The sequence below is a fragment of the Muntiacus reevesi genome, chromosome 13, assembly GCF_963930625.1.
Source record: "Muntiacus reevesi chromosome 13, mMunRee1.1, whole genome shotgun sequence".
Taxonomy (NCBI): domain Eukaryota; kingdom Metazoa; phylum Chordata; class Mammalia; order Artiodactyla; family Cervidae; genus Muntiacus; species Muntiacus reevesi.
The window spans coordinates 3,388,921-3,414,518 of record NC_089261.1 but is presented as its reverse complement, the minus strand read 5'-3'; the positions used below and the strand labels follow the sequence as shown (position 1 = coordinate 3,414,518).

The following is a 25,598-nucleotide window of genomic DNA, read 5'->3' as shown; positions in this document are numbered from 1 at the left end:
TGGTTATGGTGTTTACACTTCTCAATTATCTGTGAATTCGTATTACTTGTCTTGTTAAATGCTGCCTAATGAGCCTCTTAGTGCTTGTCTACAGTTAGTCTTTCCCTATTAGTTAGTGCCTCCGACCCCCTGATCATTTAACATGCTAGCTTTCTTCTAGTTTAGGTTTCTTTCTTCCAACCGAGTGTCAAGAGTGGTTTGGCTCAGGGATGGACATCCTGACTCCTGTGTGATCTCTAGGCTGCAGAAACAGTCATCCAGGCCCACTGTGCTTCCCCAACTTAGAAAAGGCACCCAGGCCAGAATCCCTTTGTCCATCCCTGTCTCTTCCAGTATTTTTTCTTTTTTAAAAAATCTTTTTAATCATTGGAAAATGCTGCCTCATCCAATGGTATCTGGGCTTGAGTTTCTTGAATTTCTTATTTTTTTAGGGTATAGTTCCATGTGTCTTTCACCACCTCCTATGGGGAGTTTTGTATCCTTCTCGACTGACTATTCCTTCTGGAAGACTTCATTAAGATATCCTGAAACCCTTTGTGTTGGCATTGCTAAACTACAGCCCATGGACCAAATCTGGCCCACAGCCTATTTTTGTATGACTTACAAGTTAAGATTTTTTTAAAAATGCTTTTCAGGGGTTGTAAAAAACCAAATCAAACAAAAAGAATATGTAGTGGAGATCATATATATCCCACAAAGCCTCTTTACTACCTGGCCCTTTTTCTTAGAGCTTCCAAGGTAGCTCAGTGGTAAAGAATCTGCCTGCTGATGTAGGAGATGAGGGTTTAATCCCTGGGTTGAGAAGATCCCTCTGGAGGGGGAAATGGCAACTTACTCCAGTATTCTTGCCTGGAAAATCCCATGGACAGAGGAGCCTGGGGGGCTACAGTCCATGGGATTGCAAAAAGTTAGACATGACTGAGCACAAGCTCACGTCACATGTCCTTTTTCTTAATGGAAAAAAATGTACCGACCCCTGCTTTATGCAGCATTTGCATTAACAGCATCGTTGGATGCCTGAGTCATAATGGGGGAGCCCAACCTTTCTATTTAACAGACGAGGATCAGAGAGGGTGACTAGAAGCCACTCAGGAATCAGCCCCAGGGCTGGGACCAGAGCCCAGAACTTTCAATGCCAAAGGCAATGCTCTTTCCGATATCTCACCCTTCCCCCTCCCTAAGACTCTGTCCTTTCTGGGAACACCCTTTTCATGGTCCTTACCACCACTTGCACTGCTGTTACAGTGTCCCTCATATATTCTGATAAAGTGAGGACCTAACTTGATGATGTTCAACCCTCTTCATCCTATTTTCAAATCTTTTGTTTAAACCACTTTACAAAATCACCTTGACAAATTGTCAGCATGTGTGTGGGCTCAGTTGCTCAGTTGTGTCCGACTCTTTGCAACACTATGGACTCTAGCCCACCAGGCTCCTCTGTCCATGGGATTTTCTGGGGAAGAATACTGGAATGGGTTGCCATTTCCTACTCCAGGGGATCTTCCCGACCCAGGGGTCGAACCTGCATCTCTTGCATTGGCAGGTGGCTCTTTACCACTGAGCCACCTGGGAAGCCTCCAAACTGTCAGCACTTGACTGCAAAACTTCCAGCAGAAACTTCCCCCAGGAGCACTATTTCCATTTCTGGATGACCCTGGTGGCAAGGAAATTCTTCCTGGTACCGAGCTGTGACCTGATGTCCTAGAGTGTGGAATTGTTTCAGAAAGTAAAGTAGGTTGAAGAAAGTGCGAGTAAATGGGGAGACGGGGGATGTCCTCTTGGCTGGCAAGGTTACTCTGTTCTGGTTTTCTATTAAGTTTTTGACACTTCCTCCCCAGGCCATGTTTTCCACTAACCGTGGGACCGTTGGAGGCTTCTTCCTGGCAGGACGAAATATGGTGTGGTGGCCGGTAAGTTTTCTCTGAAATACATATTTCCCTGAACTATGATATTCCCCATTTTCTTGTTGGCTCTGGGTGGTGGTGATTCTTTGTTTTTGCCTTTGATCCCGAGAAATGGATCACCTTCTCACCAGGTCACCGATTCACCTTAATCTCCAGTGGTAAGGGAACAAGCTTTAAAGAAATAATGCTTGACATTTTTTTCAAAGGATGAATAGAGGAAAGATTTCACAGGGAGGACAGTATGGAAGAGCAAAAAGAGCACCCAGCCCAAGGTGATCTTGGGCAAGTCTGAGCTTCCACGTCAGTTTCAACAAGATGGGAGTGATGATATTTACCTTCTAGGAGGATTATGAGAAGTGGAGACCCTCTTATGGGGTAGAAACTCAGTAAATAGTAGTTCTTTTTGCTTCAAGTTCCACAGAGGAGAGAATTTCTCTGTCTACATCAGGAGCCTAACACAGGGCCTGAAAGCCAGGAGGCTCTCAATAAACACTTGAAGAGTAGCTGGAGGAGGGGCCCCTACTGTCCCCAACCACAGTTCTCCTCATCTCTTGGATTTTGTATTTTGTATGTATGTAGGGTAGTTTCCCTGACACTTGCACATGGGCAGAAGAATCCCAATCACAGGACATATGCATAGGTGGAAGAGAAAGTGGGCGGGCCCTTTCATCCTGTCTCCTCAGGGCTCTGCTGGGTTATAAGGTCAGCCCAGTGACTGGTTCTATCCAGAGTTCTCATCAAAACTACTGTTGACCAGATTGACCAAATTGTGCAATTCCTTGGGCCTAAGATAGAAGCAGGACTGGCTGGTGAAAGGGGGGTTAATGAAGCGTACATACAATAAGAAGAGAGTGACAGCTATGGAGGAAGAGATGTAAGAAAGTAGAGACTGTCACTGTCATAACACACGGCACAGAGGGAAGGTAGGAGGAAACCGTGACACTTCCTGCAACTGCCCTCTGATCAGTTATTTGGAGATGGGAGTTAATCATTAGCATCTTGGGACTTGCCTGACAGTCTAGTGGTCAAGACTCCATGCTTCTACCACAGATGGTACAGGTTTGATCTCTGGTTGGGGGGTTAAGAGCCCATACACTACACTGCACCATCAAAATGTAAAACAAGCAAGTAAGTAAATCAGTATCTTCACAGTTGCTAGCTTTATCCCTGAAGTCATTTCTCTTTATCTCTAAGGTGGCCAAGAACACTGGGCAGCTGCTGACTTCTGTGGGGGTCCCTCATGGTGGTCTCTCATGACACATTTTATCTTCTCATGCTTTGGCCTTTGATGCTTTTCTAAAGGCTGGTGTTGAATAGGCAACTGTGACCACAAAGTTCAAGACAAGGTTGAAATGCAACGTCTAATATGGTAGCCACTAACCACATTGGTTTTTTAAATTGAAATTAAAATAAGATCAAAAATTTATTTCCTCAGTCACACTAGGCATGCTTCAAGTGCTTAACAGGTACATGTGGATGGTGGTCACCATATTGGATGCTGCAGATCTAGAACATTTCCATCATTTTAGAAAGTTCTATCGGACACTGCTGCTCTACATACTTCAGACCAGAGGCTGGCATGAGATCTCAGTGGACTTGAGATTTGCTGAATTAGAAAACTGAGTAGGACTTTGAAGTTTATTTTAGTTGTTTGGAAACTGACACCCCACCCCATTGAATGCTTCAGCACCCCTAAGAGTAAGCCTGTTCATCCAGCCTCGGTTTGCATCCAGACCTCTTTTCTCTTCCTTCCCCCGACCTTAACAGGAAACTCATATCTCTTCGTGTAAACTTTCTGGGGCTGATTCATTAGGGATAAGCCCTTAGCTTCCACTCTCTGAGTCTTAGAGAAGCTGATGAGAAGGCAGAGACATGGGGTGGAACCACCCTAGGAGACAGACATTTTAGGTTCGGCCTGGGAACACATCACATCTTAACCAGTGATGATGTCTTCCTTCCTGATGACACCTGGGTTTGGATCTGGGCTGAGAGTTGGTTGATGAGAGGAATTGGCTCCACTGCACCCTGACCAAACAGGTCAGGTTCAGAGGTTTATGTGGGTTTCCTGTGGGTTTTGTTTTCCTGTCTCAGTGTTGGATTATTCTGACCAATGTAACATCATTCCTCTTTTGTGGAGAAGTCCCTGCTTCCTTGATGAGGCTGAAATTCTTCTTCCAACAATGGTATCTAAAGTTTCATGAGATTATATGAAAGGTTTGTAAACTGCCCATGTATCCAAGTCACCTGGTGTACTTTTAAAAAATGCAGATTCCCGGGCCTCATTCCAGATCCACTACATAAAATACCTTGAAGAAGGGCTCCAAGAATCTGCATTAAAAAAAAAAAAAGCTTCTCAGGGGCTTCCCTGGTGGTTCAATGGTTAAGACTCTACACTTCCCAGTGTTAAAATAGGGGAATGTTTTGTTTCCTTCAAAGTCCTAAAGGTAGAGAACAGCAAGAAGCCCAGAGCTCTAGGAGAAGGTTCTTTGTGGAAATTAACCATGGGCAACAAATTAAGAATCTAACCTGTCTGGATAGCTCTATTTTTAAAAAATTTATTTATTTTTGGTGGTGCTGGTCTTTGCTGCTGTGCACAGATTTTCTCTATTTGGGGCGAGCAGGGGCTACTCTCTGGTTGCATTCGCAAACTTCTTGTTGCAGTCACTTCTTTTGTTGCAGAGCATCGGCTCTAGGGAATGTGGGCTCAATAGTTGTGTTTCCCAGGCTCTAGAGCACGGGCTCAGTAGTTGTGGCACATGGGCTTAGTTGCTCCAATGCACGTGGAATCCTCCATGATCAGGGATTGAACCTGTGTCTCCTACATTGGTAGGTAGATTCTTTACCACTGAGCCACCAGGGAAACCTCAAGGGGATTCTTGAATGGGGATGCAGTGACCTCTAAGTCCCTCTCAATTCTGAAAATGCTCTGATTCCAGGAAATTCTAGAGTAGAATGAGCGTGGACTTTGAAGTCAGCCCATCTGACCTGCTTCATGTATTAGGTGTATGACTTTGGGCAAGTCACTGAACTTGCCTGAGCTTCAGTTTGTCCTTCTATAGAGTAGGAGAATAATACCTACTGTGGGGGACCTTTGTCAGGATTAAATGAGATTATGCATGTACAGCGCTCAGCACTGTGCTTGGCAGGGGCTCAGTAAATGCAAACATTAACATGTGGAAGGAAGGTTAGGAGACTCAGGACAGCACCCCTCAGTTGGCACTTGTTGGCTGCCGAGTACCTGGAAGCTGGCCTTCATATAAAGCCATTGCTGCCACACCACTTAAATTTAGCTCTCACATCGGCTGCGTGTGTAAACGAACACGATTTATACATAATTTATTTACACCTAGTGTAAATCATCGATTCCAGCTACACATTGACCACGTTTTTACAGCTCGGAGACTGACTCTGTCTGACAGTCAGTGGCATGTCATACTTTAAGTGGCAAGCTTTGTGCTATGTGGTATGTCTTAACAATAGTTGGTGTTTTAGATTCTGTGAAGTGTGGTTATAGGCTTCCCTGATGGCTCAGACGGTAAAGAATCCACCTGCAATGTAGGAGACCCAGATTCCATCCTTGGGTCAGGAACATCCCCTGGAGAAGGGAATGGCTACCCACTTCAGTATTCTTGCCTGGAGAATTCTGTGGACAGAGGAGCCTGGAGGGCTATAGCCCATGGGGTCCCAAAGAGTCGGACATGACTGAGCAACAAGCACTTTGACTTTTCACTTTCAAACTGTGGTTATATTCTAAGATAGTAGTCCTTAAAAGAATGTTCACGACAACCCTTGGGCTTCCCTGGTGGCTCAGGTGGTAAAGAATCTGCCTGCCAAGAGTCGGACACGACTGAGCGGCTAACAGCTTTGGAAGCTGCAGAGATGCTTCAGGGACTGCTTTTGCTCTCCTTCCCAGCAACCCGGTTTTTATTTATTTTATAAGAGGGGACTCTACTAAAATTTTGTTTGAGGTTAATGTTCTGCTAACTTATGAAATTTAACAACCTCTAATTTAGAAGAAAAATAATCATGATGATTTCCATTCTAAAATTTAAAATGATTTAAAAACTATTGCAGTAAAAAAAAAAGAAAACGATTGCAGTACACATCTGAAAGGACAACACAGCATGCAAGAAAATGCAAATCAAAGTACTTTTCAGACTTGAAAAATAGTCTAAACTGCATCAAAGCAATACTTCTATACTTCTAAATTTCCCTTTGGACTAAAATACAAAGTCAGTTTAAACCTGTCATCGGTCTGTAAGTTTATTGTCAGAATATCAGTCCTCGAGTGTGCTGGCTCAAGGAGGCCATCGCAGGACCAGAGGCTCTCAGAGGTGACATCTCTCTCAGCTTCCGGTGGCCCCCATGTCCCCTTCATCTGCCTTTATATCTGTTGCTTTCTGCTATAGTAGGGTGAGCAACCCACCAACCTATGTTTTGAGCTTCTTTGGTGGTTCAGATGGTGAAGAATCCACTTGCAGTTCATGAGACCTGGGTTCAATCCTTGGGTTGGGAAGATCCCCTGGAGAAGGGAATGACAGCCCACTCCAGTATTCTTGCCTGGAAAATCCCATGGACAGAGGAGCCTGGCAGGCTGCAATTCATGGTGTTGCAAAAAAGTTGGACACGACTTAGTGTCTAAACAGCAGCAACAAGGGTGAGCAAGCAAAGAAGCTTCAGAACAATAGTCCCAGGGAGTTTTCAGGAGGAAAGAACTTGCACTGGCCTTGGACTGATATTCCTGAAGCCCCAAGGGCTTGGATAGTCATCCATGAGAAAAGCAAGTGGAAATCAGAGCTCATAATGTCTGAAGGAAGATTGGACAGAGGAGAGACCAGTTTTTTTGGGTATACCTGGGGGCTTTGGTGACTTTGAATGGTGCAGTTGTGATCTGTAACAGATGGAGGTCCAGGCACTCTGGAAAAAGATTCCATTCCTAAAAAGTTAATGAGACTGAGAGAGAGAGAGAGAGAGAGTTTGTGCTTGGCCTGGGGATAGAAGTGAGGGACCATCAGGAGGAGAAGCAAGGACTCCAGGGCTGCGTTATAGGAGGAATTAGCTCACAAAGATGGCCAGGCAGGGATCTTTGACTCAGAAGTGTGAGTAATTTGAGGCAAGCCAAGCCCACTGAGAAACACGAAACGTCGTGAGTAAAATGAAACCTTATGTAACTGTGGGCCAGGAGTCCCCTTTTCTATGGCACCATGGCTAGGTGTGTTGACGAACAACTGCCTGGGTGCTGTGTTGTAATGATTTTTCAAGGGTGTAGGTGATGTGAAAGCAGGAAGGTGAGCTTTGAAGGGGAAATTCCCCGTGCCTTGGCTAGTGGCAGCAGAAATTACTCAGAGAGGTAGAGCCCTATGTACACAGCCCCACAGAGAATTTTTGTTTTGGAGGAGAGTTTGGTTACACCAGCCAGAACCACAGGCAGAAGCAGCTCCATGGAGCATCAGGTACAACAGGGCTGAGCCAACCCTTTAACAACCCTCAAGGCATTTTCGAACACTTCAGAAGTTAGTATCCAAAGAGAGTGGGGATCTTACAAGGAGCTGGAGGATTTGCCTTGTCCTAGATTTGTGACATCAGGCCAATCATTAGCTTCTCTGAGTCTCAGAGAGTCTCCTCTCTGTGGGAGATAGTAAGATCAAGATCTCAAAGCCTTGACCAGTACTGAAATGCTGAGATTCCACACTACAGAGGAAGGAACAATCATCCTAGCCAGTCCATCTCCAGTGGAGATAGGATGGCTGTATGTCTCTCAATAGCCATAGTTTCTTTCCTTCCTTTACTATTTGAGAATCATCAGAGAGGAGTATATCATAGTGGTTTAGATCACAGGTTGACAAACTTTCTTTGCAGAGGCCCAGAGAGTAAATATTTCTGGAGGCTCTACAATCTCTGTCACAACTACTTAACCGTGCTGCTGTAGCATGAAAGCAGCCATGGACAATGAGATGGATGAGCATGGCTGTGTTCCAATAAAACTTTATTTATAAAACAGGCAGAGGGCCAGATTTGGCCCGTAGGCTCTAGTTTGTTGACCTCTTGTTCAGGCCTGGGCTCTGGAGTCAGGCTGCTTGGGTTCAAATTCAGCCTCTGCCCCTCACTAGCTATTTGAGTTACAGAATATCTCTGTGACTTACATTTGTTTTCTTATAACAGAGAAATAGTACTTACTTGAGGTTGTTGTGAAGATGCACATTCAGTCTCAGAATAGAACCTGGCATATGATAAATTCTCAGGTTTAGCTCTTGTTCTTTCTTCAATTACTTATCTGATTGAATCCTCAGCCATCCAGCAAGAATGACGATTAACCCCAGGGGTTGCCCATGTTCCCACAAGATAAGAATAGAGCTAGGGTTCTCCCTGTTCTTCTGGTTGCTCAGTTCTCTTTCTCCTTATTCTTTGAGATGGAAATTTCTGAGATCTATAGGCACAGTTTACTGGTTTATCTGAAAACCAAGACATTCTTTCATTTATGTTTGACCAGAGACCCTGATGGAAATTTTCTGAGAAAAGAGGACAGCTTCTCATACTTCTTAAACTCTCTTGAGTGAAATGTATCTAATTTTGTCTCTAAGTCTAAAACCTAGGGATCAGATCAAAGGTCAGTCACTTAGGAGTGGCAACTGTGAAGAGACTGGTAGGCCTGAAACCTAGGTGGGAACTCATGAGTGAGAGGAAAAGCAGGAGTGAAGTGAATGGACATAGGAGAAGCAGAGCACTCACCTAGGGAGCAAGGTCGGGAAAATGTGAGATGGGAGACAGACAGGTACTTGACCTTCATAAGCCTGGGTGGAGGTGACTGCCAAGTCTCCAGGCAGCCCTCTCTTCCTGCTGATTGCATGAAGCTGTGTGTGCTTCCATTTATCTCAGAACTGAGCCTGTATTTTTTTTAATCTTTAAAAAAGAAAAACTCTTCCAATACCTAGTCCAGGGCCTTGCATCCAGCATGTACTTAATTGAAAGAATGAGAGGGAGAAGAGAGCCGTGTCCTCAGATGCTCACGCCGGATCCCTTTGTTGATGTCACCTGAGCCCTCAACCTACATTCTACTCTGGCGCAGTGATTGCACAGTGTAGGCAGTGTTAAGAATTCAGGAGGTCCAAGTGAAAACCTGCCTTCAGCAGTGCTCCACATTTCTGTTCCTATGTATACCTAATTTTTTTCCTTTAGGATATTTTTTTTTAGGCTCAGTTTTAGTAGTAAAACTGGAAAACCAAGCCTGGCCCTAATCAGAGTGCCCGGTTTCAGCCCATACTGGACACTGTGGTAAAATCTGGTGTGACCACGCTTCCTTGTTATTTCAGACATGTAGTTTCTCTCAGTTCGAGTCAAAATTTTGCAAAATTTGTCAGTTCCTGCATATCTGTGTTGCCTTCCTGGTAAGGGTTTTTGGCCTGCCCTATCAGTGTCTGCTTACCTCCTGAAGAAGCTGTTCTCTCTCTTCCTCCTCCTCTCGCTTCTCTTCCTTCTCCTCCTCCTCCTCCCCTCTGCTCGCCCCCTCCTCCCCTCTCTCGCTCTCCCCCACATCCTTCTCTCTCCCTGCCTCTTTTCTGGATCCGTTTCCCATTGTGTGTGTTCTTGACACAACTTCTTACAAAATGTACCTTGCTGGTCTCCTCTGAGGAGTTTCTCTGATTCCTGGGCAGGTGCTCACTAACCCAGGTATTCTTTGTGTTCCAAGGCCTCAGCTGCCTGGAGGGTAGCCAAGTTCCTGTCCTCTAGTTTGTACCTAAGTTCCTGGCTTCTCCTCTGCCTCTGGCTGCCTTCCCAGCATTTTCTAACACGTTAGTACTTCCGCCGACAGAGAAAGGGAAAAGTAACCTATAATCAATCTCGCTGGTTGGTGGAAGTCAGCAGAGTGCTGAAACTGTCAGCCAAGATGAAGTCTTTGGATCACTCAACTTAGAAATGTGTCTGGGCTTTCCCTGTCTGCCAGTGACATGGCTCATTTTGAGGTTGTTTCTCTTTGGGTAAGCTTTATGTTAGGGAGGTGATTTGAAGTTGGGATTAAGAACCAGGCTGCCTTGGTTTTAATCTCAGCTCTATCCGTTCCTATCTCCATGGCCTAGGGTGAGTTACTTACCCTCTCCTGCCTCAGTTTTCTCAATTTCAAAATAGAGATCATAGTACCTACGTCACAGAGTTGTTTTGAGGATTGAGTTAGTTAATACATGTAAATCTCTTAGAATAGTATACAGTTAGTGCTACCCAGGTTGGCCATTCTTATCATCATCATCATTATCCCTTATTATCCTCCTTATCCCTGTGTCTCATCTCCAAATCCTCCTTGTTAAAGTATGAATTCAACCATTTACTTATATATGCACTGCTGTGATTTCATCTACATTTGCATGTTGATTAGCTTCTATGTGTCACATCTGTGTTAGGTCCTGGTATATATTTGTGTGTGTGTTTGACACAACTTCTTACAAAATGTATCTAAAATTACAAACAGTGGTGACTGGTAAGAAGGCAGTGTTTTGAGTCTTAACCTACACAAGAGGATCAGGGAAGGCTGTTTTTAGATTGAGCTCTGAATGATGAGAAAGAGGCAGCCATGTGAAGATTGGGGAAAGAGCAATCCAAGCAGAAGTGATGGAATGGTCAAAGGTCTGAGGTGGGGAGGAGGTTGGGATACTTGGGAACTTAAGGGGGGCCAGCTTAGGGGAGAGATCATGCATACTGATCAGGCCTTTCAGGTGAGGGGCCCTGAGTTGTCGATGATCCCAAGGACGAGTTTGTCTGAGATTGTGAGAGGACTGGTCTCCAGCCTCCTTGACCTATAAATGCCAACAGAAGGCCTCACCCACCTACAGCCTCTGGGAAGATGACAGCTTTGGCAGTGGTTTCCTGATTTCACACTTGTTTGGTTCCTGGGACAAAGAGAGAGTTCATGAAGATAAGTGAAAGGCCACCTTTGTCCATGGGGAATGTGAGTTGATGTAGAGTAAACAGAGATTATGATGACTCTTGAGAAGGCCTGTGTCTAATATTTACCAGAGCCTCAAGAAATGAAATAACCTGAATGTAGGAACCCCACCTTCTCTTCTATCCCCAACCAGGAAATATCATCCCTAAGAGATGGTGAGTGTCAAAGATTAAACCTTCTCAAACTTCCCCTGTGAAAAGACTCTTTACTAGGGAATCAAGATGTTAATTTAGATTAGACCAGTTCCCCAAAGGATGAAGGAGGAATTGGAAATACAAGGGTGATGCAGACACACACAAGGTTGGACCCCCCTTGAGGTCTTGTTTTTACTAACACTAAGCTCACAGGTCACCCTATTGACATCTCAGAGCAGTTCATAGTCTCTAGTGAGCCTCACTGTTTTTATGGGCTCTTTGTGGGCCTGGCAGGACAGGTTTATTGTCTCTTCCTCAGGAGAGAGCCATCCTTGTCATGTCCCCATTAAGAGTGCCGATACCACACAGCCGGTGGGAATCAATGCAGCGCAGGGGCATTCGGTCACTTGGTTCCTGTTGTTTCCCCAAGAGGAGGCTCCAAGGATTTGCTGTCGCTCACCCACCCACACACTCACTCAGCAGGCTTTTACAGAGTGCTTGCCATGTGCAAGGAAGGTCCTGTGCTAAGTGGAAGCATGAATGCTCTTTAAGAACTAGAGGATGTTTGGGGAACAGCACTTATACAGAAGCAGTTACCAAAATGGGGCCTGATGGGCACCGGGAAAGTGCAACAGGCAACACAGGGGGCAAGGTCAGGGGAGGAAGAGCCTGGCTCTGGATGGTGTCAGCAGAGAGATGGCACTGGGCTTCTCTTTGAAAATGGGGTAGTGTTTTTGCAGGTAAAACTTGATGGAGAGGGAATTCCAAGCAGAAGGAAATGGTGCAAACAGAAGCAGGAGGCAGGAAAGCCTCCTCAGTATGTCTAGAAGGCTGGGTCTGTGTGATTTAACTGGAGTGCAGAGGACTTGGAAGGCATTAGGGGTGGGGGTGGAGGGCTACTGGGACTGGAGAAGAAGGACGGGGCTAGTTTACAAAGGCCACTGAGAGCCTGTAAGTCCTCTTCCCAGTTGCATGCCGTGGCAGGAAAGACGAGCCCTCCAGTTGGCACTATTGATTGACTCTGGTGGTTGAGATCACCCTCTGGGAACTCTTATGCTCCATCCCTTGAGGTGACAAAGTGTTTGTGGAAGAATTTCCCAAAGAGCCTTTGAGTGACTTGTGTAGATTTCCATCTGAAATGTCTCAATAACTTTCCTGTGGTGTGAGGATCCTCTGGAAGTCTTCATTCAATTGAGCCTGCCAGTTCTCGGGTTTCACCCGTGAGATTGGCCAAAGCTTGTTCCAGTTCACGTGCTGTTATCTTGGCATATGGGGAAGTGACAGTGTCTCCCACTTTGTAGCCTGACTGCCATGGTAATAGGCCTTTAAAACTCTGAAAGTGTTAAAATAAAAATAATACTAAAAAACCCCCCAAACAACTCTAGAGGTAAGTAGGAGATTTTGGGCAGGGAGCTTCTTTTGCCCCGTTTTTTGTCCTCCACATCTTAGCATCCCAAGTTTGTAGTTAGTCACTGCACTTCCACTCCCCAGAAAAGAGGCCAAAACAAGTTTAAGAAGGAGTAGTGACTTTCAGTACAGTCTAGGGCAGGCTTCTCTAGCTTTACTGTGTATAAGAACCACCCTTACTCCTCTGAGTCAGTGGGTCTGGGGTGGGGACTGAACTTTCATAGTTCTCCTGAGCACCTGGGTGAAGCCAAAGCTCCAGGCCCACAGGGCACTCTGTGAGTAGCATTGGTTCAGGGAGTCCTAAGGCTGAACACTGAAGGAATGATCATTAGATGAACTGATGTTTTCCTCTGGTTTGAGAGATAGTAGGAGCTTCCAGCTCCTGACATTAATGCAGTAAGTCCCCTAAATACATAAGAGCATGTTTGTAAGTGAGCCTAGGTACCCGACTAACACAGTCAACCAGGTAGTACTGTATTGTAATAGGTTTATAATACTTTTCACAGAAATAATAACATACATAAAAAACAAGTGCAAAAAATAAAGAAAACACTTCTAATCTTATAGTACAATACCTTGAAAGAGCTTCCTAGGTGGCTCAGTGGTAAAAAAATCTGCATGCCAATGTAGGAGAAGAGAAGAGAAGTCGCTCAGTCATGTCCAACTCTTTGAGACCCCATGGACTGTAGCCTACCAGGCTCCTCAGTCCATGGGATTTTCCAGGCATGAGTACTGGAGTGGGTTGCCATTTCCTTCTCCAGGGGATCTTCCTGACCCAGGGATCGAACCCGGGTCTCCCGCATTGCAGGCAGACGCTTTACTGTCTGAGCCACCAGGGAAGCCCCAATGTAGGAGACATGGGTTCAATTCCTGGGTCAGGAAGATCCCTTGGAGAAGGAAATGGCAACCTTCTCTGGTATTCTTGCCTGGGAAATCCCTGGAGAGAGGAGCCTGGCAGGCTATAGTCCTTAGGGTTGCAAAGAGTCAGATATGACTGAGCGACTAAGCACACACACACCTTGAAAAATACAGTAGTAAAGCAGCTGGTGTACCGGGGCTGGTACGCACATTTGCATCTTTGAACGTTTCCAACTTGAAGGTTTGTATGTAGGGGACTGACTGTAGTTGGTATGGAGAAATGAATTTGGCCAGATGTTTTCCTTGTGGTTTCAGTAGTTGTCCCTTTAGAAAAGGCTCATGGATGGGAAGACATCAAATTTGTGCCAAATCCTGGAGGGATTGAAGGAAACAATTCTAAGTAATAGAGCCACTGTAATGTTAATGTGGAATTGATAATTCCACATTATCAGGAATCTAAATTGCAATGAGAAGAAATCTGTTTCTGTTAAATGATCCAGATAATTTAGAGGCAGAGTCTCTGACAGTGATGGGAATCAGAGGCACTGGCTTTGTCCTCAGTACTGCCAAGGACCAGTGCTGAGTGGCAGGTTTGAAAGAGTACCTGAAGCCACATGATGTCAAAAACAGATGTGAAGTCAAGAAGGGTAGCCTGCTCAGGCTGGTTATTCAGTCCAGTCATGTCTGGACTGGTCGATTCAGGTCTGAAGCCCATCTGGGGTCATAACTGGGGCTGCGGGCAGCAGAGAGAGCGACAACAGTGGCTCTTGAGGAGCAGACACATGAGAAGACAAAGCTTAGCCTGGAGAAGATTTGAGGGTAGGCACAGCCCCTGTCCCCTGCAAGGAGATCAAACCAATTAATCCTAAAGGAAATCAGTCCTGAATATTCATTGGAAGGACTGATACTGAAGCTGAAGCTCCAGTACTTGGCCACTTGATGCAAAGAGCTCATTGGAAAAGACCCTGATACTGGGAAAGATAGAAGGCAGAAGGAGATGAGGGTGGCAGAAGATGGGATGATTAGATAGCATCACTGACTCAATGGACATGAGTTTGAGCAAACTCTGGGAGATGGTGAAGGACAGGGAAGCCTGGCATCCTTCACTCCATGGGGTTGCTAAGAGTCAGACATGACTTAGCAACTGAACAACAACCACCCCTGTTCAGGGAACTAGATCCCATGTGCCACAACTAAGAGCTCTCAAGCTGAAACGAAAGATTCAGCATGCCACAACAAAGGTCGAGGATCCCGAGTGTTGCAACTGACACCTGGCACAGCCAATAAATTAAAAAAAAATTTTAAAAAAGAAAAAATGGGAGATAATGACAGCCTGTACAAGGATGATGTGAAAAGTGCTGGGTGCCAGGGCTATTGTGAAGGCAGAGTCAGGTGTAAATGATTCAGTGCAGGTCTTATGGCGATGGTTAGGAGTTCAGATGAGGCCAAGGTGAACGACTGGAGAACAATGATGACCATGATAAAAATGAACTGAATCTGAATCAATATCCCCAGAGCTCCCCTGGCCACCACTCCGTCAAACGGTGACAGACTGCCTCAAGAAAGCCTACAACTGCTTAAAGTCCACTGTCTCCTTTTGGGGGGATCTTGGAGAGGACTTCTTAAACTTAAGGTTAATCTAATGAAGTTAATCATTACTGATAATTATGCTCTTAATAGTACATTAGGCTTAATCATTTATTGAGTAAGAAATGATAAATGAAAAAAAAAAAAAAAGATGATGGATCATGACAGGCAGGCTACACACAGAAGGGAATTCTGATTAAAGGTGGACTGTTATTCCCACCAAGCTTTGAGGAGGAGGTGGATGAGCTTAAACAGCCAGCTTTCCTCTCAGTTTCCCCTTCCCCTCTTCCTCTTTCCTTTTCTTCCTTTTTTCACCCTCACAAAGTATTTTAATGTTTGTGCTATAATGAGGACAAATTGTAGTGTGAATCAATAGAATTTTCACATCATGAGAATTCCATCCATTTATGATCAGAGGCAATAGTAATTTACTTCTTTTTTTTCACTTAATTACTTAATTTATTATTTTTATTTTTGGCTATTGGGTCTTAGTTGTGGCATTTGGGATCTTTTCATTGCATGTGGGCTCAGTAGTAGTGGCACGTGCGGGCTTTAGTTGCCTGGCCAAGGATAGAACCCGTGTCCCCTGCACTGGAAGGCAGATCCTTAACCGCTGGACCATCAGGGAAGTCCCCGGTAATTTACTTCTTTATGCAGAGTTTACCGGGTCCTATTCTTTTAACTAAGGCAAGTAAGTGTATGTTGTTCAACACACTTTAAAGTATAGGCAACAAAAGATTAAAATTCTTAAGCTGCAGTAATTAAAGTACACATTTTCCCTCCTCAGTGAATGACATCCACCTAGTCACTGAAGTCCTGATTCTAGGCATTATCTTTGATGATCCCCTCTCCAGTCTCCTACATCTGATCCATCAACAAGGCTCATCAACTTTGTTTCTGAAATGTACCCCAATGTCTATGCTTGTTTTTGTCTCAACTGCCACCACCGGAGACCAAGCCGCTGTCCCTTCTCATCTACAAGCAGAAATTGCCTCTTGCATGTTTCTGTTTTCTCTTTTGCCCCCAGCACTACACTCTCCACATGCTTGAGAGAAAGCCTTGAAAACAGGTTAGATCCTGTTCCTCCCCTGCTTGAAACCCTCCAGTGGCTTCCCATCACAGAGTAAAATCCACACTCCTACTGCAGCTCACTTGGACCTACGTGATGTACCCCTCCCAGCTTTCCAACCTCATCTCACTCCACCCATACACTGCAGCCACTCTGGCCTTCTTTCTGCTTTCCAACTATGATGACCTTTCTACTTGGCCAGAGGGGTGATATTTGCTGGAATGCTTTCCCTCTGATCCCAGGGTGGTTGACTTCTTTTATCATTTTGATCTCAGTTTAAACACCCCACAGAGGATAACTCTATCACACTTTTCTATTCTCTTCACAGCACTGATCTCTCTTTTTCTTTTCTTTTTTGTCAGTACTTTTCATAGAGGAATCCTCAGTGTCTAGAATAGAGCTTGACATATTGAATAGGTGCTAATTAACATTTGTGGGGTGAATGAATGAAGCAACTTACACCATCATCTCCTCCTCATTCTGGAGACCTCCAGACCCTCTCCTCTGACTTAGCATATGGCACTAAGCATATCAGCTATAAATCAGATATTGAGGGAGAGTTAGGACAGTTCCTTGAACAATAATCTGCATTTTGGGAAATATGTTTTGTTCCAGGCTTGAACCATCTTACGGATTTTAGACAAATAGAGCCTCTCTGCATTGCTCAGCAAGACTGGGGATAATTAATACTAGTGTGGTGCTTTTCAAATGTTGCTCTGCCTTCTCCTCCTGGATATAGAAAAACTCTAGAACTTTTTGGAGTTCTCTTGGATCTCAGATGCAGTTGAGTTGATGGTACAGTGTCATGATCAGTTAGTGCAAAATCCCTCTCTCGTTTCCCCTGATACTTCCTTCTTCATCTCCTAGTCACAGTCCCATTCTCCTTTCCTCTCCCAGGCTTCCACTCTTGGGTATTTAATACACATCCTTCCAATTTGTCTTCTAGCTTATGTTATTAGAAATCTATCTTTGAAAAATGCAGTGTTTTGTACATGTATACATGGGGTCTTGGAGATCTTTGTAAAAAATAAAAATACTATATTGAAGAAATTCCCTGGCCATCCAGTGGTTATGACTCCATGCTTTCACTGCCGGGGGCTAAGGTTCGACCCCTCATGGGGAAACTAAGGTTCCACAAGATTGTGATAAGGCCAAAAATATATATCAATTTAGAGAGATATTGGGCTTCCCTGGTGACTCAGTGGTAAAGAATTAGCCTGCAATGCTGGAGACACAGGAGATGTGAGTTCAGTCCCTGGGTTGGGAAGACCCCTGGAGGAGGAAATGGCAACCCACTCCAGTATTTTTGCCTGGAAAATTCCATGGACAGAGGAGCCTAGTGAACTACAGTCCATGGAGTCACAAAGAGTCAGACTTGACTGAGCAACTGAGCACCTTAGAGAGTATCATTACTAGTAGTGTCTCTTATAAAAGTGAAAAAAAAAGTGAAGTCCTTGGGAGCTAATGGGATTACAGAATGTAACAGCTAGGAGTTACTTGGAAATTATTGGCCCTACCCCTTGCCTTCTTTGACAAGTGACAAGTGATCTGAGGTCCAGAGGCTTCCTTTTAAATGATTTCTTTCAACGAAACTGTCCCCATTTCCTGAGAGCCTGTATTGGTCAAGGTCCCCAGTCAGCAGTGCTGGAGAACACTGAGATGAATGGCAGAGGCCCTGCACCTGCACCCCCAGCCCCTGAGGAGACTTCCAGAGGAGACCTGATGGGCTGTGGGCTTACCAGACCTCCTTAACTATTGAGCACTGGGCTCACAAAGGTCTCACAGAGATCTGATCTGGGGATACATCCCACAGCTCCTCCAGTCCTCCCCTTTTTATCTTCACCATTCCCCAAGTCCCCACATTCACCTTCTGAACCAGTGGTCCCAGCAGACTCTAGCAGTCAGGTTCCTGGGCGGCTTCTACTCTTTCTTATCCTTCTCTTGGTTGCCATGTCTCTTCTATCTTTGGTCTGGCCTTGAGTGTCCTGGTGAAGCACAGAGTCCTCACCTGAACTTTATGTGTTTCCAGATTGGAGCCTCTCTGTTTGCCAGCAACATTGGAAGCGGCCACTTTGTGGGACTGGCAGGGACCGGAGCAGCTGCAGGAATTGCCACTGGGGGCTTTGAATGGAATGTAAGTAACACTGGAGACTCTGTGTCCTGGTCTTGGAAGTAGCTTCAGCAGCCGGCCAGTGCAGTTCACACTCAGAGATGTTCTAGACGTTAGAGGACCTCCCGGGGCCACCTTGCAGTGCAGTGGAGGAGGGGCTCAGTTTCAGGCCCCCAGGGTCCTGCTCCCCTTCCACCACGAGAAACCACTGACATGATGGCCTTAGTGTTTCTTTCTTCTTTTAAAAGGGTGTGGCAAATTGAGAGAGCAGCACTGACATATGTACGTTACCATGAGTGAAACAGATAGCTAGTGGGAAGCTGCTATGAAGCACAGGGAGCTCAGCCTGGCGCTCTGCGATGACCCAGAGTGATGGGATGGTTCAAGAGGGAGAGGGCATACGTATGCTATTGGCTGATTCACGTTGTTGTTCGGCAGAAACCAACACAGCATTGTAAAGCAATTATCCTCCAACTAAACATAAATTAAAAAAAGCCAGGCCCTCTCCTACCCGTTCAGCCACATTAGAGGTTTGGAAATACTTACCACCAGATTTCCAATATTATTATTATTATTTTTAAAAGCTTTCTAAATGGTATTTTACTCCTGTAAACCAGAGAGAAGGGCGAAGGGACTGTGATGCCAGTGGGTAGCCGCCTGGGTCCCTGTCCACTGTTGCCCAACTGTTGCTCCCATGGGCCCATCAGGCATCACAGGTCTCCTTCAGTCACTGATGTCACTTAGGAAGCTGTCCCTAGAGCTCAAAGAGAAAATGCCAGGTGGTTGTTCTGGAGCAGCTGTGGGCCCTGCAGGCAGCAGTGTGGGCTAAGTCTCCTCCTGGTTTGACTCCGCCTCCTTTTTGGTTTTAGGCCCTGGTTTTGGTGGTTGTGCTGGGCTGGGTGTTTGTCCCCATTTACATTAAAGCAGGGGTAAGTATCTGCTCTGTTATTATGTAAGATGTATTTTCCTGCTGGCAAGTATTTGTGTAAACTTGGTCCTCCTGGAAAGCAGAGGAGACTTTTTGGGACAAGAGCCTATGACTTGGCTCTTTCCTGGGCTATAAAGTTCCTGACTGCTCTCAGAGGCATTAAATAGATCCACTTGGCCACGACTTGTCCCTCTAGGAAGCCCTCCTAAGCAGGCTCAGTCTATTCAGCACCTAAATTATCACATTCCCTCATACTGGGTGAATGAATAGTTGCAAGGTACTGCCGTGCATTGCTCACGACACATAACCGTCTACCTCTGCCCCTGGAAGGGAAGCAGCATGAGAAAAAGAACCATAGTTTCTTTTCATTTACAAACATCGACAGTCCTTGTTGCTGAGCATGCAGCTGGTACTCATCTACCAAATGCGTGTTCAGTCTCTTGACTAAACCTCTGACATTTTACATAAGACAGCTTTAGCATCATCCATCCAGTGAGATGTAATGAGCATCTACTACCTGTACATCTATACATTGGGAGCTGAAAGCAGTAAAGAGGAAGCACAGGTAGACCATGCATCTCCTGGAGGCTCATGGACTGTTGGTGATACATGTCTGATTCCGGGAGACAGCAGGCTCAGGGTTGAGGACACGAGACAGAGTGTGGTTGGAATTTGCAGAAAGGAGCTAGGAGAGCAGGTGAGCTGGCCAGCAGCCACAACCCTTGGCAAGGCTTCTGTGCAGAGCAGGGTGAAGCATGCTCCCAGCCTGGCCATCTTGTTTCAGGGCACTGAAAAGGTCCCACCGTGGTTATGACATCTTGTTTACAGTAGGTGCTTTGTATAAGACTGTCTATTTAGGGGCTTCCCAGTGGCACTGTGGTAAAGAATCCACCTGCAATGCAGGACATGCAGGTTTAATTCCTGGGTCAGGAAGATCCCTTGGAAGAGGAAATGGCAACCTGCTCCAGTATTTTTGCCTGGAAAATCCCATGGATGGAGGAGCCTGGGGGCTATAGTCCATGGAATCCAAAAATCGTTGGACATGACTGAGCACAGATGCACACCGATCTATTTATCTATCACTTTCTCCTTCAAGGCAAGGATCTGTCTTCTTGGTTATATGCAGTCATGTGTTCATTAAAATATTGTTTATTGGGCACATACCATGTCCTGGGATAATACCAATTTGCCTCTGCAGTGGTCGGGAGTGTAGAATTGAGATGAGCAAATGGCTGGAGGACAGGAACACGTGGACGCCTCTCAGACTCCCCTGACCAGCAGGGTCAGAGGTGTGACCACCCCTCTGACACCAGAGTGGTGCCCTGCTCTGCTTGCTGTGGGCCTTCTGGTCACCTAGGCTGGCAGTGACTGCCCTTCCATCCGTGCAGGTGGTGACGATGCCAGAGTACCTGCGGAAGCGATTTGGAGGCCAGCGGATCCAGGTCTACCTGTCTGTCCTGTCCCTGGTGCTGTACATTTTCACCAAGATCTCGGTGAGCCCCCCGCCCTGGGTGCTGGGCACTTGCTGGCTCAGAACCTGCCCACCTTGCTCCTCAGCAAATGCTGGCCCACAAAGGGTAGTGCTGTGTTGCTGTTAACTCGGTCCCTTAGGCCTTCTTGCTTCTGAGGGCAAAGTCCTATTTCACACATCAAGGACTGAACACACAGACCTCCTTACTGTGGGGAAGGCTGAAGACATAGTGGTTCGAGAAGGCTCAGTGAAAGCTGTTCTTAGTAGAAGATTAAGAGGAAGTAATGGATGCCTGAGGGCTGGCCCTGACATAAAGCTGTAAGCCTTTATACCCTGTCAGGGTCAGAATCTGGACCTGGTCTTGTAACTTGGCTTTCAGAGTGAACAACATTTTGCCATTCTTGGTTCATCTCTTCCTTTCCACCTTTTTATCACCAGTAGTGTTTTAAGTTAAATGCCAGACATCATGTCATTTCACTGTAGATTCTTTGGAATGCACTTTTAATTTTTGAAAACACATAACCATTATGCTGTTATCATGCTTAACAAAATTTATAGTCATTTCTTATTTTAGGTACTTTAACTCCTGGTCCATATTCAGATTTTCCTGATTATCTGGAAAATATCTTCTTCCAGTTGATTTGCTTGAATCAGGGTCACAAGAAATTTACACTTGACATTTGACTGTTTTCTTCCTCTAGAGGAAATATATGTATATATACATATATATATGTATATATGTATATATATGTATATATATATTTTCAGATTACAACAATAATTTTTCTGTTTTATATTATTACCTTTTACATTCTTATGCTTTTTTTTTAATTGGGTTGTCTTATTGTTGCTGCATTGAAATTGTTCTTTATATATTCTGAATAACTTACCCTTATCTGATATGTGATTTGCAAATATTTTCTCCCATTCTGTAGGTTGTCTTTTCACTTTAGTGTCCTCTGATGCACAAAAGTTTTAAATCTTGACGAAGTCCAATTTATGTTTTTTCTTTTCTTGCTTGTGCTTTTGGTGTCATTTTAAGAATCCATTGCCAAATCCAAGATCATGAAGATTGAATGCTATGTTTGTTCCTAAGAGTTTTATAGTCTTAGCTCTTACATTGAGGTATTTGATCTACTTTGAGTGATCTTTGTATATGATTAAAGTAGAGTCCAAGTTCATTCTTTTGCACATGGACGTCTGTTTCTCCCAGAACCACTGAAGCGATTGTTATGTCCCGACTGAATGGTCTCACTGGAAACATGGGCTCAGGGATTGGGCCCGTAGGGCTTTGATTGGAGTTGGGACTGATACCCAGCCTCACTGTTCTCTCCCTCCCCAGCTTCCTGATGTCAGGGGCTGCTACCTTTGACTGGTGCCTGTGTGATGATTCCACTCCTTCACTTTTTCCTCCCTTCCTTCAGGGTAGTTTTTAGTTACAAGATGAAAACCCTGGGCATTTCAGTCTTACTTTCTTAGAGATGGGTGTGTATAGACTGGACTGGGAGTTGCTGGGAGGGGTGGAGAAATCAGGCTTCCTGAGGGAGGGGAGGGCAGGGGTGAGAGGAGGAAAGGAATGTAAGCAGAAAGGTACGGAGGTGACTCTGGCACCTGTAGAAGCTGATGGGGACCGCTCCTTGCTCCCTGATTCAGCTTGTGAGGTGGCACCTGTCTAGTGAGCATGTAGAGGGGGGCACCAGCATTCCCTTTCTTGGAAGCCAACCTTCTCCAAGTCCACAGTTCAGATGGGGGAAAGTCTGCTGGCTGAGCTTTGCCCTTGGAGCAATGCAGCAGCAGTCATATAAATAAGCTCAGGGCTCAGCCTCTCTGTCTGCCTTCCCAATCACCTCAGCTATAGTTCAGGTTACTGATTAAACCTACTGGACGTGGGATCCCACAGGTACCTGAGGGGCAGCCTCCCTCAGCTCAGGTCCTGATGGAGTCCATCCTTTCCCTAGCACTTGGCTTCTTCTGAATTTTACTTTTGAATAGTACTTAGTATGGATTGTGGGCTTCCTAGGTGGTACTAGTGGTAAAGAACCTGCCTGCCAATGCAGGTAGACGTAAGAGATATGGATTCAATCCTTGGGTTGGGAGAATTCCCTGGAGGAGAATATGGCAACCCACTCCAGTACTTTTTCCTAGAGAGTCCCATGGACAGAGGAGCTGAGTGAGCTACAGTCCAGAAGGTCACAAAGAGTCAGACATGATTGAAGCAACTTGCACCCTTTCTGTGTGATTTCTGGGGCTGCCTACTGGAGGCCTTGCCCAATGTCCACCCAATGACCAGAGCCAGTGACCCCTTGAAAAATGCATATGAAGGATGACCTCTGCCTTTTGTTTTGTGCCAAGCTTTTTATTTAGTCTCCAGTAGGGGTTTGACTTCTTCCATCTCCAGTCCTCATAAGAGTATGGCATAGGTGGGGATTTTTACTTATTTTCCACTTCATGGAAGAGAAAACTGAGTCTCAGAGAAATTGAGTAATTTGTCTTCAATTGTGTAGCTAGTGTAGGCAAAGACAAGACTGGAGTCTGGGTCTCTCTAGTCTCATTGTCTGTGTTCTCACAATTCTGCGCTGTGCTTGGATGGGATGAAAGCATAGGATAACAGAGTGGGATAGATTATCTAGTTCTATGATCGGTGCTCCCATTTTTCAGTGGAGAAACTGAGGACCAGAGAAGAGAAGGGGCTTTGTGGGGTTAAACAGTAGCAGAGCTAGGTTGAGAAGCAGAGTCTCTGATACTTTTGACAATATGTCCCCTGGGTCTTCTAAGTCCAGTATGAACGGATCAAAATTCAAGACCTTGGGGGAAAGTAAAATAGCCAGTTAAGTGACCTTCCAATATAACCACATCTCTGAGAGTGGGATTTGAGAGGACTGTGAAGGGAGAAGTCAGCTCACACTGGGTGCATGAATGATCTGAAGGTGGGCAATTTAGGCAGTGGGGAGGGACAGGGAAGGCCAGACAGGCAAGGCTTTGTCTTTAAAAATTAGCCTGACTTCAGATTCACCATGGGTCACACAGCATGAAATCCTTAAAAGAATTACACTGATAGTGACTGTACTTGCGGGGAGCTCACATTAAGATGCACGTGAGTTCAGGGCTTGTGGACAAAAGGAATCGTTAATTAAAATAAGGTAGTCATTGTACACAGAGATTAATCACTATTGTTATGTGTGTGGAGGCATGGGTAGTTTATGATGGATAAGAAAAGAAGAGTGGCCTTTGAGATCCACGTCCAGACAGGGAACAACCAGGGACCTGACAGGAAGGCTTTGGGAGGATTTGGGATCCAGTGGGCATGTAACTGATAGGAGAGAAAAAGTGAAATGAATTTCAGGTGCAGTGTCCCAGATGTGGCCCAGGCCACTGACCATGGGTGGCATGGAGTCTTGACTCTGGCTGCCATCTTGGGGCCATGTCCTTTTGAACTCTGAGTTTCTGAGACCGACACTTCATTTTTCCTCCATGCGCTCCTCTGATGGCACAGTGGTAAAGAATCTGCCTGCCAATACAGGAGACTTGGGTTCAATCCCTGGGTTGGGAAGATCCCCTGGAGAAGGAAATGGCAACCCATTCCAGTATTCTTGCCTGGAAAATCCCATGGATAGAGGAGCCTGGTGGACTATAGTCCATGGGGTCACAAAGAGTTGGACATGACTGAGTGACTGAATACAAGCATGTATTCCTCAGAATTTTATAGGCTCCCTCCCATCCACCCACTCCACCCTAACACCCTGCCTTATCAAGTTCGGAGAAGCATTCTGTGCTGTAAAATTTCCTGGCATCATGTCTCTTATTCAAATGTACAAGATCACTTGAGATAAAGCCTCAGATTTTATGAATTACTTGTGATAATCAAAAATCCCTGTGTATGTTTCCTGGGACTCTTATCACAGATGACAACTGTAATAAACTTCTATAGCAACTTTGCTATCTATTCTGTGTCTTTGGTTGAAAATAAGAGCTTTGGCTTTTGCTTAAGTTTTGAATGCTTACCACCTTGTGCATTCACTCACAAATAGAGAAATTTGAATAACTGGGTTCTCCATCTCAAACCTCATTGCCAGGCAAGATTTACTGGATGCTCTAAATCAACTTGGACTAGAATGGGCAGCAAATGCATGCATGTAAAATCACAGAATTTCGAAGCATCAGAACTAAGACTAAATAACCTTCCCAAGGCTAATGAGATTAGTTACTCTAAGAGGGTTTCTAACTGGATTTGTATTTTATTGTTCCCTGTGAGTTCCATAGAGCTTGTTCAGTCAAGCTTTCAAAGGCTAAATCCACCTTCCTGTTTCTGTAAATAAAGTTTTATTGGAACACAGTCATGTCCGTTAATTGACGTATCATCTTTGGCTGCTTTCATGCTTCAACAGTAGATGACTTTGTGCAGGTTGGACAGAAACTGTATGTCCTGCAAGGCTTAAAATATGTGTGAAGTGAGCCTTTACAGAAAAAGTTTGCTGGCCCCTGGTCTAGAGGATCATAAATGTCTAGTTCACTTCAAGTTGGTTTTGCTTAGCAGCATTGGGAAAAATTTCTGTGTCCCCCACCCCCTCCCTTCCTCCCTTCCTTCTTTAGTAAGGGCTAAGAGGGGTTTAGAGAAGGAGCAATTTGGGATGAGCTATGAAATAATTGATCTCACAGGTTTAGAGGCAAGTTCTTTTATATCAAAGCTGGTGGTGTATTCTGCATCCAGTCCTCAAATTTTATGAATAAAAAAGTAATGAAATGCTTCAAACATACAGTAAAGTACAAAAAATAATATAGCTAGTACTACCACCAAGATTCTATAGATCTAAATAGTTTATCATTAAAAAAAAAGAAATAAAATATAATAGTAAGGCTCATCTATAACCTTTTAACCCCATTTCCTTCTTCTTAAAAGGTAAACATTATCTTGAACTTGGTATGTATTCTTCTAGTCTATTTTAAGAATATTTTTACTATAAAATGTGTATTATTCATATATCCATAGGGAATATATCGTGTCATTAAATTTCTGTTTCCTCACCTTTGGAACTGTAAGAAAAATATAATGATGGCATTTAAGAATATCTAGAGGGGAAAAGCACCCATAACCCTATAATTATGACACAGACATTTTCACAGTTTGACTTGGCCTATAGTGTGTGTTTTCCTTTAGAGAGCTGCATTCAGAATACGCAAGCCATTTTATGGCCATT

The 25,598-nt window shown here is 44.8% G+C and overlaps 1 protein-coding gene across 1 annotated transcript in view; it reads left to right on the top strand.

Moving 5' to 3' along the window:
* The window catches only part of SLC5A1 (solute carrier family 5 member 1), a 48,859-nt gene that overhangs the window by 2,329 nt on the left and 20,932 nt on the right, over window positions 1-25,598 (top strand). The window contains exons 3-6 of the mRNA XM_065903936.1: window positions 1,839-1,910; window positions 17,924-18,028; window positions 18,874-18,933; window positions 20,321-20,425. Coding sequence (XP_065760008.1) covers window positions 1,839-1,910; window positions 17,924-18,028; window positions 18,874-18,933; window positions 20,321-20,425 — 342 coding nt within the window. The remainder of the gene's footprint in view (window positions 1-1,838; window positions 1,911-17,923; window positions 18,029-18,873; window positions 18,934-20,320; window positions 20,426-25,598) is intronic.